At 36.7% G+C, this 14,691-nt stretch overlaps 1 protein-coding gene across 1 annotated transcript; it reads right to left on the bottom strand.

Annotated features, from left to right (window-relative positions):
• Positions 1 to 839: 839 nt before the first annotated feature.
• On the bottom strand, positions 840 to 12,925 carry zc2hc1a (zinc finger, C2HC-type containing 1A). The gene is made up of 10 exons (XM_084710394.1): positions 12,910 to 12,925; positions 11,511 to 11,605; positions 10,213 to 10,329; positions 9,559 to 9,585; positions 7,371 to 7,512; positions 6,579 to 6,721; positions 4,536 to 4,644; positions 4,301 to 4,376; positions 3,771 to 3,869; positions 840 to 2,203 (listed from the first exon to the last, which is right to left on the bottom strand). The coding sequence occupies exons 1-10, from the start codon at positions 12,923 to 12,925 to the stop codon at positions 2,068 to 2,070; spliced, it is 960 nt and encodes a 319-aa protein (XP_084566520.1). The 3' UTR covers positions 840 to 2,067.
• Between the last annotated feature and the right edge of the window lie 1,766 nt (positions 12,926 to 14,691).

Here is a 14,691-nt window from a genome sequence, read left to right as displayed (position 1 = left end):
TTTCTCTTCCTGTCAGGGAATACAAAATGCATTTTCATGTAGCTAACTTCCTTTTGTACCTGTACTTCTGTTTTTAAACATATAAAGCAACTAATAGTGTTTATGACCCATGGCATATGTATTCCAAATATATTTCTATATCTAAATAAAGGTGTTTCTTTGTGCTAATTACCCTAAGACCACACTGCACCAACAAAGATTAATTTAATAAGACTGGTCGAAGTTTAAAATGAGTAATTCCAGCTTTAAAATTAACCAGAGCTCTGTTGCACATTTAAAAAACATCTCTTATCTCTGTTTAGTAAATCCAAGTTTACTGATGTAAGCCAAAATTAAATAGTTTACATCAATATGGAGATACTTGCTTACCAAATTAAAATAAATAAAAAATAAATCTGAGCGCTGTTGCAACCTAGTTTAAAAGAAGCTACTTAAAGCTAGCTTCAAGCTAGCTGCTTTGAAAGTTTGGTGCAGCACAATTTAAAGTTAAAACCTGATTTAATCAGGTTTAAAAAATTAATCCTTGTTGGTGCTACTCAGCCTAAATGATCTACAGTACTACAGCAGTGTAATTCTTTCTACTTCCTCTCTTTTCAACAGACACACTCACAACTCCATCACATCTGTTGTCAGAGAAATTTATTGATGGTGGTGGGTATATATGGCATTAATTGCACAACTGTATCCAGGCCAACAACTGTTCAGGATCAGTACAGGAAACCACACTTATACAGTCTGTTTCAACATTTCTTGTCATGTAACGTTTGCTTCATGGAACTTGGAACAAATGCCTCCCTCCTCAAAGATTGGCATATTTAATCACTGCTAATGAGCATTAAGTACGCACCTTAAGTGGAGGCCTTTCCCTCTCAGTGTCCCACCTTTAAATGAAGTGTGTGGTCATACTAGTGTCTGTTATATCAAGCAGAGGGATCAACCATATCCTTACAGAGCATTGGAATTTACTATATATTGTGTCTCTACTACTGACTGTAAAGACCTTAATGCATTGAACACTGACTTGATAGAAACACTGTCAAGGAAAAAAACAACCGCAATTCATCCTGGTGCATTTAGGTTCCATACAAATTCAAATAAAAACACATTTTAAATCTGTAGAGCATTAACAAAAAAAGGTGCAGTCATTGTTCATTCAGTAAAAATGAAAGGGAATAAGAAAATAAATAACTCACTACATTGTATAAAACGTGGGGATAAAAGGGTTTGAGTCAATGCTACATTGGTCTAGAAATGTCAGGCCTATTATGGTTACAAACTTTGCTTGTAAAGTGACTTTAAAGGGAGCACTGATCTTTAAACAGCTAGTTCATTTTTGGATTGGTCCCTGTAAAAACAAGGAAATATTGTTCCAAAAAAAATGCCAACACATTTCCTTTAAAAACCACATTGTTTTCTTCAGTAGTCAATCATATTGCACTTCAATAGGAACATATTCTGTTTGAGAGGAAGCAGAGGCGAATGGGATTAAGGAATGCATTTCAGGTTATGGTTGACCGGGGACTGCGATACAGGGAACATCACACGCACCTCTAATGAGTCACCCAAAATTTTTCCTTTACTTCCTTTTAGACATTTTACAACCCACCTCTGAGCTTTTATCTACTCTCTTACTCATCTCTTTTCTAACCTCTCCTAAAGATGCACCAATTGCTGGTAACGACTCAGCCCTATTGGGTAATTTTATCATCCAGTGTCAACATAATTAAGTTTTTGTAATATAGAGCCTCTAATTTCACAGCAATAATGTTCATGTGTATGAGCTGCTGGAAATAGAAACGAAATTTATACGTTCAGGAAAATGTACAGTATTCAGCAAGGCTTCATGTATGGACCAGCAAATTCCAAAAAGCCTACACATTTAGCATTTAGAGAAGAAAACACAGCAGCATAGGGCGGTCTGCTGATTACAAAACTTCACTGCCGTGAAATTAGACCCAAGTGTGAAAATATAGACAGATAAGATTATTTAAAAATTCTTATTAGCTGTAGTGAAACCCTCTGATGCTAGTTTGAGTACCGGTGCATCCCTACTTTCTGATTGCTCCGTCAGATACACATCCTCCTGACCCCACACTCGCAGCAGAATTTAGCGGACTCAACGGGGTACTTGGTCCCACAGGCATGACAGAACTTGCTCTTCATGCCTCCGTTGCCAACTTCGTTCACGCCATCGACATCATTCCTGAGAAATGTAGTTGACCAAAGAGCAACATTAGAGACTATAAACATTGTTTTAATGGAATTTAAGTGCAGGGCTAGTGATACTATTGATTAAGATACTCTATTATCAGTGGCTCCCAGCCTTTTTCCTGAGTAAACTGATAAAACCCGGCTGAGTGACATAACAATAACAGTACAGGATGACTAATAAACTGTACAAATAAACCAAGTAGTGAACTCAATAACTGCAGGAAGTTTGTGTGAAAAAAGTGATTTGGGTTCATTTTGAGCAGATTATTTCATATGAATATTTCATCTGAGACAAATTTTCCTGATATTTTAGATAACTATTTATGAAATTCTCTGTACTGTGTTGTTTTTAACAATAGCTATTGATCTTTTAACTCTTCAGTTGTTGCAAAGAAGAAGGTTTTTTAATGCAGGACGAGGTTGTTTAGCAGAGGGTGAAGTATCTGTGAATATAGCTTGTGTTCAGGTCTTCAACATTCCCTGATCCTGTGAGATTTTTTTTTGCTGTATATCTTAAATGTTATGATTAAAAACAAATGTTCTAAGCTTCAAAAATATTCACAGTAATGAATGAAATGCCTCCTGTATATGCTAATATCAAGAAGGCCTCGCAGCCCCCTGTGACGCTTTGGCGACCCCTAGTGGGGGTGGGCCCCCAAGCTGGGAACCAGTGCTCTACAACACTTAGCGAAATCTATTATGAGAATCAGAGAAGTCAATATGAGACAGATGGTGATGTAACATACCAGCTGTAACAAAATCTTCTGACCTAATTTTCATGTTATATTCAAGTAAGTAAGTTATTCTCCTATTCATCAAAGTATAAAACTGACCAGAGGTACGTGTTTTTTCTGCATCAATGGTGATTGTACATCACACATTTTAGCTTAATTTGATCAACCCAATACTGCGCAGTGAGCAGGTCATTATTGTGATTTATTTCACAATAATGACCTGCTCACTGTACATTATAATTTACATGTTCATCAAAATTACACCTAAATGATGTAGTAATGAGAAAGTGTTTTTCTGAAGCAGTGTTTGTTCCCTGACCATATATTTAAAAATACATTGTATACATTTGGATGTTACCATTACTTTTCCTAGACTTATACTTTCAGAGCTAGTTATAATAAAGTTACAAAATAAACCAATATTAATTGAATGCAGAAGCAATTACGCAATATGATCACAAGTAGATAACAACAACGTGATAAATATGCAGGCTGTACGTTTTTTCTTTTGTTTCAGGCATCATTCTGCTAGAACATGCACATAAGAATCGGTTAAAACTAAATAAACCTTTCTAAACTACATTTAAATAAAATATCATCAAACTTAATCCTAATTCATACAGAATTTTGTAAAATTCTCCAAGTATGTGACATCTTGAGAGTATGTTTAGAAACAGGTTACAGAATGGACTTTTCAGCTGTATGTAATACACCAACAAACCACAAGAGGACAGGATAGATCAGACTGTATGGTGGTTGTGTTGATGTGCTTTTCATTCATACCCACCTGTGTTCTTAAGGAATTGTGTAAGTGAATGGGCTCACCTAGATATGTGGGCGTCTACTTTCTTCTTGTTGAGAGCAGACTGAGTGTTTCTTGCAGAGCCATAGCCAGAGCTCACTGCTCGGGTCTTACTTCCAACACTGAGAGGAACAACATGAAGAGAAGACGGACAGGACGTGTCAAATATAAACTGCTCGAAGGGCTGCAAGTCTGAGACTGACATTTGAGCTGCCACTGACCAATGATCTTCACAGATGTGACATGCTTATGACAGTATCAGTTAAGTCACGGTGTTAATATTGTCTTTCTATCAACACACTTCTCCAGAAAAGAAGAAAGTAGATTTCAGTGAACACAAGCAGCACAGAGACCACTTATGATATGGCTTGGGGATACAACGTTGATGTACTTTTCTCTCATTATATATGATTGGTACTATGTTGAAATTGTTAGAACATAATTGAGCGACAGTGACTTAGTCATCAATTCATTCTAAACAAGTAAAGAAAAATGCCTGTGTCTTGTTTGTGTGTGTCTTACAGTGCCATGTGTGTTTTGTGTGAGCACTCACCCTGATGGAGGGCTTGTGAGGCCAGAAGGATTATTCCTCAATGAACCTGCAGAAGAGACCTTACTAGATGGGATTCCTAGAAGCAAGAGAGAAAACAGCTACAGTAATCTATGCAATAATTGTAGGACAACCTGTGTCATTCTGTTTAAAAAATAAAATCACATATCATTAAAGAAAAAAAAAAAACAAGCAAAAAAAAACCTGTAGTGCACGATCAACACAGCTGTGGCCTTACCAGTAGGCTGTCCAAGGCCTGATCTCTGGGGTAAACGAGAGGAGGCTGAAGGGATGGTTGACGCAGCAGCAGGAGGGTTGGCCTTCTTTACAGCAGCAGGAGGCTTGTACTGAGGGCAGACAGAGAGGCAGCGGAAAATAAATAAGTACGCAATACTAAACAATAGCTGTTATCATGGGATGATAATAGTTGCTCTACTTGGAAGACAGAGAAAACAGGAATAGGAGACATAGGTTGTGTATCATTATACTGGAGCTTTCTGATGTCTTGACCAAGGGCAGATTGTTCAGTACATGTATCCATTAAGGATGGGTGATACAAAACTTTTTTTCATTCGATACAACACTGGTACTTTTTGTTACAATGTTAGCAATACTGATACTGACCACTTTTTGAACATTTTTCAAAATAATGGTTATTTTTAGGGGGTAAAAAATTAACATTAACAACAAATTCATTAGAAATGCAAACATGAGTTCAATTAAATAAAATATTTGAGCAAATAAGTGTAAAAAATTGGCCAGTATTTTACAGAATTACTATAATGAAATTATAATAATATTACAGCTGTAACTATAGTCGGTGAATTGGTCAGTTAAAAGAAAATTAGGTGCCAACTATTTTTGATAGTCGATTATTTGTTTCAGTCATTTTTTAAAAAAATGTCAAATATTGGCTGATTCCAGCTACATAAACGTGAAGATTGGCTGCTTTTCTTCGTCACTGATGATAGTAAATGAAGAGTCTTTGGGTTTTGGACTGTTTGTTGGACAAAAGAAGCAATCTGAAGACATCACTTTGGGAGACTGTGATGAGCATTTTTAATAATAATCATAATAATAATAATAATCTGCAGATTAAATGCGAATGAAAATAATATTTAGTTGCATAAAATAAATAACTATCTTATTGTTTTTGTTCAGGCTCCTTATAACTTTCAGGTGTGTGTTGTGTTTAAATATTTGAAAAGGTTAATTGTATCGCTGCTGTTCTGGCCCTTTCTTCTCATGAATAGTGCATCTGGCTGTAGTTTTATCTATAGGTGAAAAGTAGCACCACACCATGTTACGTTTCTTTTCTGCTATCTCATAGGTTTTCACAGTCATGTGACACAGGCTAGGCACCCACGTTAAGTATTCATATATTATCAATTATAATTAAAAAAAAAATACAAATTCAATCCGCCTATCCTTAATATCTATATGTGGAGTATGGTCAGTATCTGTACATGTGTATGAATATAAATGCACTGTGATATATCAAATATGCAAATATATGCAGTGGTTTAGCTTTACAAACAGGCATTGACATGCCTTAAGGTGCTGTGAGGGATAAAATGTGAGAAAGCTAGAAAAATGGAAAAACTGACAGATCCATAGCGAACATAAAAATGAAATGCACCATGGCATGTTGCGAAACCTAACTAATACAATGATGAATGGCCAATGATTTCTCACCATGATGGAAAAAGCAGAGCCGTTAACCAAAATGGTTTGGACTCTGCTGTTTTTATTGGCTGCCAAATTAACTCCCCAGTCATGTGCCATAGCTGTTGCTAAGTGACAGTGGTAATTCTACGCCTGCTGCAAAGTGGGTGTCTCACCATGGTAATAACAGACAAGGAACTGTTATGGATTTGCAAACAATTGGCAATAACATAGAATTAAGACTTGCCTGGCCAAGTACCTGGACAAGAGTGGCCGTGTTGCCATCCACACATACACTCTAATCATTATGAACACCGTGGGTAAACAAAGCTGCTGTCATCATGAGAAGAAAGCTGTAAGCAACAACATACCTGTGTGTGCATGTATTTAATAAATCGTAAATAATGTGATACTAACAGGGACATGTTTAAATATTTTATGCTTAATGCAAAACCAGAAATATGATGGGAAATTAATGTGGTACCAAATATTATACATATAAATTTATTTGAAAATTCAACCACGCAACCTCAATCACATATTTTCCAACAAAAACACAACTGTTTTGTTTGTGTGCACAGACCCAGTCACTGGTGCAGTGTTTGCTTGTGTGTACCTGTGTGCGAGCAGAAGGTTTCTTCACGTCTCCTAACTTGCCCTTGTTGGGCATACGGGCGGCCTGCTCCTGGCAGAACTTGATATGTCTGTCAGCTGCATTCTCATTGAACCTCCGCTGACAGTACGGGCACTGGACATAGTCTGAGGACAAAACAGGTGATGAGAAGATGTAAGTGTGACTGTGACATAAATTCTGTACTGTATATTGACAACTGTAAGTACTGGTACGTTAGAAAGATTTAACTTGTACTTATATTTTTAGCTATGTTACATTTTAATTTATTTCCCATTCTGAGGCAAAACCATTTCCATTTCGTCAGCAATATTTTCTATTACTAGCACCCGTTTTGTTCACAAAAAATATAAACATATCAATAATAGTAACCATAATACAGTAATGCAACACCAATTCCAAAAAAGTTAGGATGCTGCGGAAAACGTAAATAAAAACAGAATGCAGTGATTTGCAAATCTTTTTCAACCTCTATTCAACTGAGTACAGTACAAAGACATTGTCACTGATTTTTTTTATAAATGTAGACTCATTCTGAGTGTGATGCCTGCAACGTGTTCCAAAAAGTTTGGGAAAGGGTCATGTTTACTGCTGTAATACATCACCTTCTCTTTTAACATTCATTAAGCATTTGGGAACAGAGGACACTAATTTGGGATTTGCAAATGATTGCATTCTGTTTTTTATTTACATTGCACAGCCCCCAGACTATTTTGGTTTTTACAGCCATTCTTCCATTTCTTTCCTAATTCTACTCTCAATAGAGCCAAGTATTACCTGGGTCATAAGTAGGAGGTGGAGGTGGAGGCAACGGTCCCCCGTCCTTTATGACCTGAGTGAGCATCTTGGCAGCTCGGATCGTAGCGATGAAGTCCTCATGTTTCTTGCGCCAGTTGGATGGCTTCTTCGGGGGTTCTGCCTGGCAGGAAGCAACACAGGGAAGATGCTCTGTTACACCAGCATGTTTTTATTTTTACCACAGCCTTGGACAGCTGCATCTGCTGTAACGGTTATCCTCATCACTGTCATTCTGTTGTGGTGTCTTTCACTTTCACTTCACTGAATGTGTCTTCATTATTTATGAGCAGAAAGATAACTGAATATTTTGAAACAAGGGTCACATCCTCTCTCTTTTAGTGTCTCTAAAACTAATGATGATGATGTCATTTATCTTTTATTTAGGCTGGTAATTACAATAACTGAAATCATTTGACTGAAAGCAGCTCTAAACAGCATGCTTCTTGTGACTCTCATAACTAATGAACTTTATTTCCATTCAGCCTTAAAGAAAGAATCCCCATCTTTCCAAAGTGGCAGCCTTTGTCTTATCTAAAGCTGATGATTCCTGACAGAATTAGTTCACTGCGTGTCCACTGAGCTGCTTCTGTGGCAACGTGATAGCCCCGCTGACTTCCTACTTCCTCCTATACGGTTACAGTCTTCAAGTTCTGGCAGACACAGATGACTTTTAGAGAACTGAACCTAATTTTCCTTTATTCATTCCAACCAAACAGTCTTTACATTATACTCCTAATTCTTCAAGATTTTGACTGCATACTACATTTGGTTGTAGTACATACTACATTTACACTTGGTTTTGGCTCCTGATTAATGACTTTGCCAATTATGTCATACATAGAGAATCACAAAACAACTACAGATATGTCCTGTTCATGCCTCCCGTGGGAAGATAGAGAGAGTGTGCAGCAGTTAGTTGAAGCCAAGACAACAGACAGAACAGGGTTTTTTTTGGTTTACAACAACTGCCAGGCAACAGTTCAAAGGCAAAAGTTCAAAGTGGGCACAAAAGATGAGCAAGTCTTCCTTACTACTCCCAGAAGCCTTATAGGAATAGTTTTGATTTTTTTTATGTGGAGCTGTATGAGATAGTAGATATTAGAACGAGACATTAGTTGAAGTGTGCACTATATTTAGAATACTTTTTCCACTTTACGTTGCCATCAGACAGCCTTTCCCGACATAAAAATACAACATTATATAAACCAAATATTGCTCTCTCTCGCTCAGCCACTGGTGGCGCTGGAGTTTCTGGTCTACTGTTGCCTGCATCAGTTTGTTACTGAGTGACATTGTTGAAACCAAGCTATTATTTTAAAACACTGAATCCGCACAATAACACAAACACACTAACCAATCAAGGCAGTGGTACACCAACTCCTGTATTCTGCTAGGTAAAAATATAGACTTTTCTTAAGGTGTCTGGTTGCTTTGGAGAGAGTGATATTTGGTTGACATGATGGCAGTTCCCTGTCAGAAAAGCTGTCTGAGTGCAAACAATGAAAATATTCTAAATATGGTCTAAATCAATATTGTTGTTTTAGATGGGATGTTTTTAGTGGCTAACATGTATTTTGCTGCTGAATCTGTCCACAGCAGTACATTGCTTAGCTTCTGTGCTGGTCCTCTCTGCTTCTCCATCCTTGGCTGTGCCACTGTAGGCAATACACTGACTATATAATTACCTCATACAACCCCACTTCAAATAATTCAAATATCCCTTTAAGTGCCGTGAGCCTTGATGACAACCTCTATGAAGGTAGTGCCATGACAAAGCTCTGAGGTGTTAAAGTGAGTTGTCAAAGAATGAGAGTCTACAATAGATTCAAAAGAATAAGAGCAGCTTGAAAAGATAGAGGTAAGACTGTCATTTCTGTCAGCACAGAAATGGTTAAAGAAATGAAAATATAATGGAATACATTTGAATGTTGGCAGTTGTAGATTGTAGGAAAAAGGGAAAACACCACAGCTTGAGTGTTTTTTAAACTATACCATCAATAGTTTTCAGTGCTCAGTCTGGTTAAGATAGAAATTCAAAGCTGGGAAATCAGTATTTATAAAGCCAGAACAAGTAAGTGATACCTCTTGGGCATCAGTGAATTAACTGTGCTACTAAAAATCATGTGAACAGAAAGAATGGACAACAAAAAAAGACAAATCAACTTACTTTCTCAGTAGAAGATGAACTTTGTGACTGAAATACAATTAAAAGTGATTTAGATGTGAAAATACCCTGCCAACACAGAACACTGAATGTCCTAAACGGAACAGCAATGATTAAAAACATGAGCTGTTCACCACAGTAATGATCGAAGGCTTGAGTATATTTTAACAGCTGATTCTCTTCTGGGTTCCTGTGACCTAAGTTGAATGTAATTATAGCAATTGTTCAGATGAGCCAGGATAAACAAGGCTATAAATATGGCAGTAATGCTGCTGCACAGCCTAAAAATCTGCCACCTCCTCAATTGTGATATGGAATATTTATATCTAGACTAACATTGCCCAAACCATTGCTCTTGTATTTTAAACATGTATAGTGTGAATAGATTAATGGATGAATGGCTTCAGACTAAAGGAGGATGGGTAATTTTTAGCATGAAAGTCAATGAAATTGACCTTAATAATACAAAACAGTTTAAGGAGAGAAATTCTTTGACCAACATGCAAAATTCAGCTTGAGTTCATCAAATTTTGCAACAGTTTTCAGACTGAGATCTACAACTCTGGGTATTTTTTTTTCTTATTATTAATAATCATATTGAACTCTCTTGGAGTTGTGAATTGGCATTTCTATTTCCCCCCGAACATGTAGTCTTACCTTTGGTTTGATGGGTTTGAGTGTGGGGATGTCTGTACCCTCAGCTCTCTGTCTACTCGAGTCAAAAATCTTCCTCCTTTTGGTTGTTGACTTTTGGCAGATTTTAACATGCCTCTCCTGTAGAAAGAGAAAAAAGTTGCACAATATGCAATAACTTCAAAACTATAAAACCTCATGTGTTTCTACACGGTTTGCCATCATGCTATTTCCTTTATCATAGCTGTCTTTTTGTTTCAATAGCATTTCCAGAATTTTGTTTTTGAAAGAGGCAGAAAACATAACAAACAATGACCGTGGCTGCAAAATAAAGAATGCAAACACTTCTTTTAAATGAAATCTATCTAGAAAGTTGTTGTTTTTGTGTAACATAAATGATAGCAGTAATCTACTGAATATTGTTTCGAATCGTTTCAAACCTCCTAACCTCTAACTGTAAAGACACACACTTATCCCTACACAAAATAATACTCTAATGCATTGAGATAGTCTTTGTCAACTAATGAGGATGAGTGCTTATATAAAGGCTCTAATTCGTGTATTGGCATTACTGGGAAACAATTATGTTTCAATTATTGAAATTCTAATAGCTTTAATGTGGTAAAACCCTGCATTCTGCATTATGATTTAGACATAATAAAATGCGAAAGTTACGATGACAGCAAATACAGTGGATGTGATACAAATATGCATCATAATAATCTCTGTCTTTGTGTATAACGACTATATAGACAGCAGTGTGTACAAAATGCTTCACACAATCATCAATTTTAAATAAGTGTTTTAGTAAGTGTCTCATTGTTGGCTCCTTTGAAATAACTTCACATGCACAAAGCAAGCATTTGTTTTTCAGTCTGATTCCTTGGTAACAATTTCCATTACATAACAACCATTATCTACAATGTGCACTCCTAGTTTTAAATCTGATAATGCATTTTAGCACTTCAGCAGGTCCTGAGCCAGGGTTTTTCATGAAGTGGTCTAAAATCCTTCACAATCGCTTTAACAAATAGCTTTACTACTTTCTTTAACCCTGTATAAAGCGCTCTTCACGGGGCCCTACTGGCTGTTTGGATTGTAGCCAATGACACATCCAAACAGCTGATATCATGTCAGCTGATAACTGTGGAAAATATTGTCACCATAAAAATGTTCACCACAGTTTCAAATTTTAGCTGAACTAAATCAAGCATCAGCTTCACAATGTGCCTGCTCTCACAACAATGATCTTTTCTTCTAATTATTACAGTATATCACATCAGTTAAAAGATGTTAAAAATGACCAGAGTGCTCATCTTTACCAGGACTTTGGGGAAGAAACATCTTTTACAGTTGTTGCACTGAACCAGATCCTCAGCAGAAGGAGCCTCACTGTCTGTAAGAGTAAGAGATAAAACTCTGATTGTGAAGAAGGTGAAATGTCGTGCAGAACAGAGATGGGCCACAGCTGGCTACCTCTGTCTTCCTGATGAACATGTCATGTGTAGACAAACAATGTTTTTTTTGGTTTTTTTTTTTCAGTCCTTAGCAAAATAATGAGAAAATATGAAGGTATGGGAGGAGGGTGGGGTCTCTGTCGATGCAGGTGCTGCCACATTAGAATCCAACCAATACTCGATTTTTGGGGCCAATGCTGTTACATATTTTTGTTGAGTAAAAATAATTCTGATAATGACGTATCAGTCAATATTCTTTATACAGAATATGATATACTAAATAAAAAATATATAGGCCCATACACATATTTTTGCAATGATCCTCAATGTGGTTATGAAAGACTACAGTTTTAACAATAACTTTACTGTCTAGAATGATATCCAGACACTGAAACAGCATGAAAAAAAACATGAAATGCTGCATATAAAGCTAGAAAATAAAAACAATCTGCACTGCTTTCGGAAAAAAAAGAAAGAAAGAAACCGTTTTTATGATTCATATCAGATGACATACTGTATTGTATAAGATAACATCTTAATAATTCAAGAATATAGTACAAAACATTCAAGTCAGACACCTTAAAGTGAACAAAATAACCGTAACAAAAAGCCAGAGGACTACTCTACTCAATGATGCAAATACATTAAAAGTGGTGCATAAATCTGTTGTCTTGATAGCCTTCTTGTTTGTTTTAGGCATTGTTGCTGCCGCAATGATTCAACCACAATGTTATAAATTGGTGCCTTGTTAAGTTAATTTTACATTATATACATTACATACCATCAATAAATTCTAAATTGTAAAACTGAGTTATCGTAGTTAGACAGTTACATTATATTTACGTTAGCTAAGATTACAGACTCAAAAAACGCCGTTTGTATCGACAACATAGCAGTGACTTTAGGCACTGTTCAACACAATTAACATCCAAAGGCTCCTTTCAGTACTGTGGTTTAGCTCTGGCTAATTTATGTCAAGGTTCAGTAGTTAACGACATGCTAACACTGGATAGCTCCTGTGGCTAATGCAGAGATCACACCCATTCATTCACAGACAGTCAGCAGCTAGCTTCATCTTTGGCCCTGACGTTACCTAGCATTACTTGGGCTAAATCCCAAACAAAAAAGAGAGGACGCTGACAAAAAGTGGTAAGCTAAGATAGTCACGAATCCGCCAATCTGGAAGGATGAAAACGGGCATGGTGTGAGCTCGATTTTTGCAATAAAACGCTAAACTAAATGCCTGGACGACAATTTCTCTCACCTTCAAATTCTTCCATCATTAGGTTATCTCTTGTCTGATACTGCTGTTGTTACAGACGGCCAAAAGCTCACAGACCAAATGAGATAGTTCACCCCTGCGCACTTCCTGGTTCGCTAACATAAAGGGGTCACGGTCTCAAATTTGCGATATTACCTATTAAAAATAGCAATACCTACTGAATACGGCAACTTTTAGGGTCTTCATACGTTATTGATATAGCCGTGACAACCACACATTTTAATATGCAGTTTTTTCTCAGTTTTGCTATGCCAATTATTGTGTGCTTTATATTACGAGAACTTTCTCATAAATTTATTTCATTTGTGTATCGGCTTGTCGGCTTGATAAAACAATAAGTAATTACTGATTCGTACTGTTTGTAATCTCTTGTGCCAATATATAGAATTCAGGTCTAACAGACAAGTGTTTAAATAGGCTGACATGCCAGTGAACTATCTTGACATTACTCATCTTTGGCTACCAATAGCAACTGGATTGTCTGATGCCGCCTCATGTGCTAACATCCGAGCATTTGATTGGTTGTTACTGCACGGTTTACAGTGAATAGCGGTGGGGCGTGGGAAGCAAGCCTTGTTCCCATCATTATTCTCAAATATGGCATTAAAAGGAACATTATGAGGCCATCATGTTTGCATTTTCATTTTTCGTCTCATTTGGCTGAAATCTAGTCAATTCAGATGTTGCAAGGGTTCAAACATGACAGTAGTCTCCACTAACTCCAGTGATTTAATGAAGAGAAAAATAAGCGATATAATCCCGACCCTCAGATGGAAAAATACCGATTAATGATTTTCTAATGAAACGGACAACAAACACATGTTTAATGACATTATTTAGGTCATTATTATTTAGGAAACTGTGGCTTTTTTTTTTTTATCAGGCCTTGTGGGAGGTTGGTTTACTTTCTATTTCAACTTTGACAACAATGAACCTAGTGTCTGCCCTTGTTGTCTGTGTTAGTTCAAACACTTGCCTAGAGCACTCGGAAGTTCCCAGTTCGGCATATTGAGCACATGTGTCATCTGAATGGACTAATTCACAGCCAGATGCTATGACACCACAGCAAACAGTGTTACTGAATGGCTACAGCCTCTTTGCCTTCATCACAACAACATCGCTGTTCTCACAATGACTCTGATCCCACACACACACCCCTCTCACTCACTCACACACACACACACACACACACACACACACACAATAACTGCCCTGTCTGGTCATCTGTCATCTGACCTTTTAGCTTTTATTGAAAACTGTTACTGTAGGGGTCCTTCTGGGTTCATCTGAATAAGGACGATTTTAAGACTTCTTGCTTAACAGCAACACGTTTTCCCTAAAAGATTGGTGGCTATAATAGTATGTAATGATAATAGCCTTTTATCTGTTCTTTTCTTCTTTTCTTTCTCAGATTCTCCATAAAATCAGATGAAATTAACCTATGTTTACATTTCCCATAGTATGGGAAGAGGAAGGACAGATTTTTCTTCCATAATGTTATTTTTAATGTTTATTTTGTGGTTATTATGGTGGAAGTTTCTCCTTTGATATATTTTTGGTTGAATTAAATTTGCACATGGATACCTTGTCCCTTATGACAAACAAAAAAGTGAATGTACACTGTCATATTGTGACAGATTAAGATATAGTGACTCTCTGATGTCATTTTTTGTTTAAGAAGTTTTATTTTATATATTTAATTTACGAACTGAGCATCTTTAGAATGACTGCTTCATGTACATCTGCTGATTGTCCACGTTTTGT

This window comes from Lutjanus erythropterus, chromosome 21, assembly GCF_056507025.1.
Source record: "Lutjanus erythropterus isolate fLutEry1 chromosome 21, fLutEry1.hap2, whole genome shotgun sequence".
In the NCBI taxonomy this organism is placed as follows: domain Eukaryota; kingdom Metazoa; phylum Chordata; class Actinopteri; order Lutjaniformes; family Lutjanidae; genus Lutjanus; species Lutjanus erythropterus.
The sequence above is the reverse complement of the archived record's forward strand: the minus strand, read 5'-3'. Positions and strand labels throughout refer to the sequence as shown.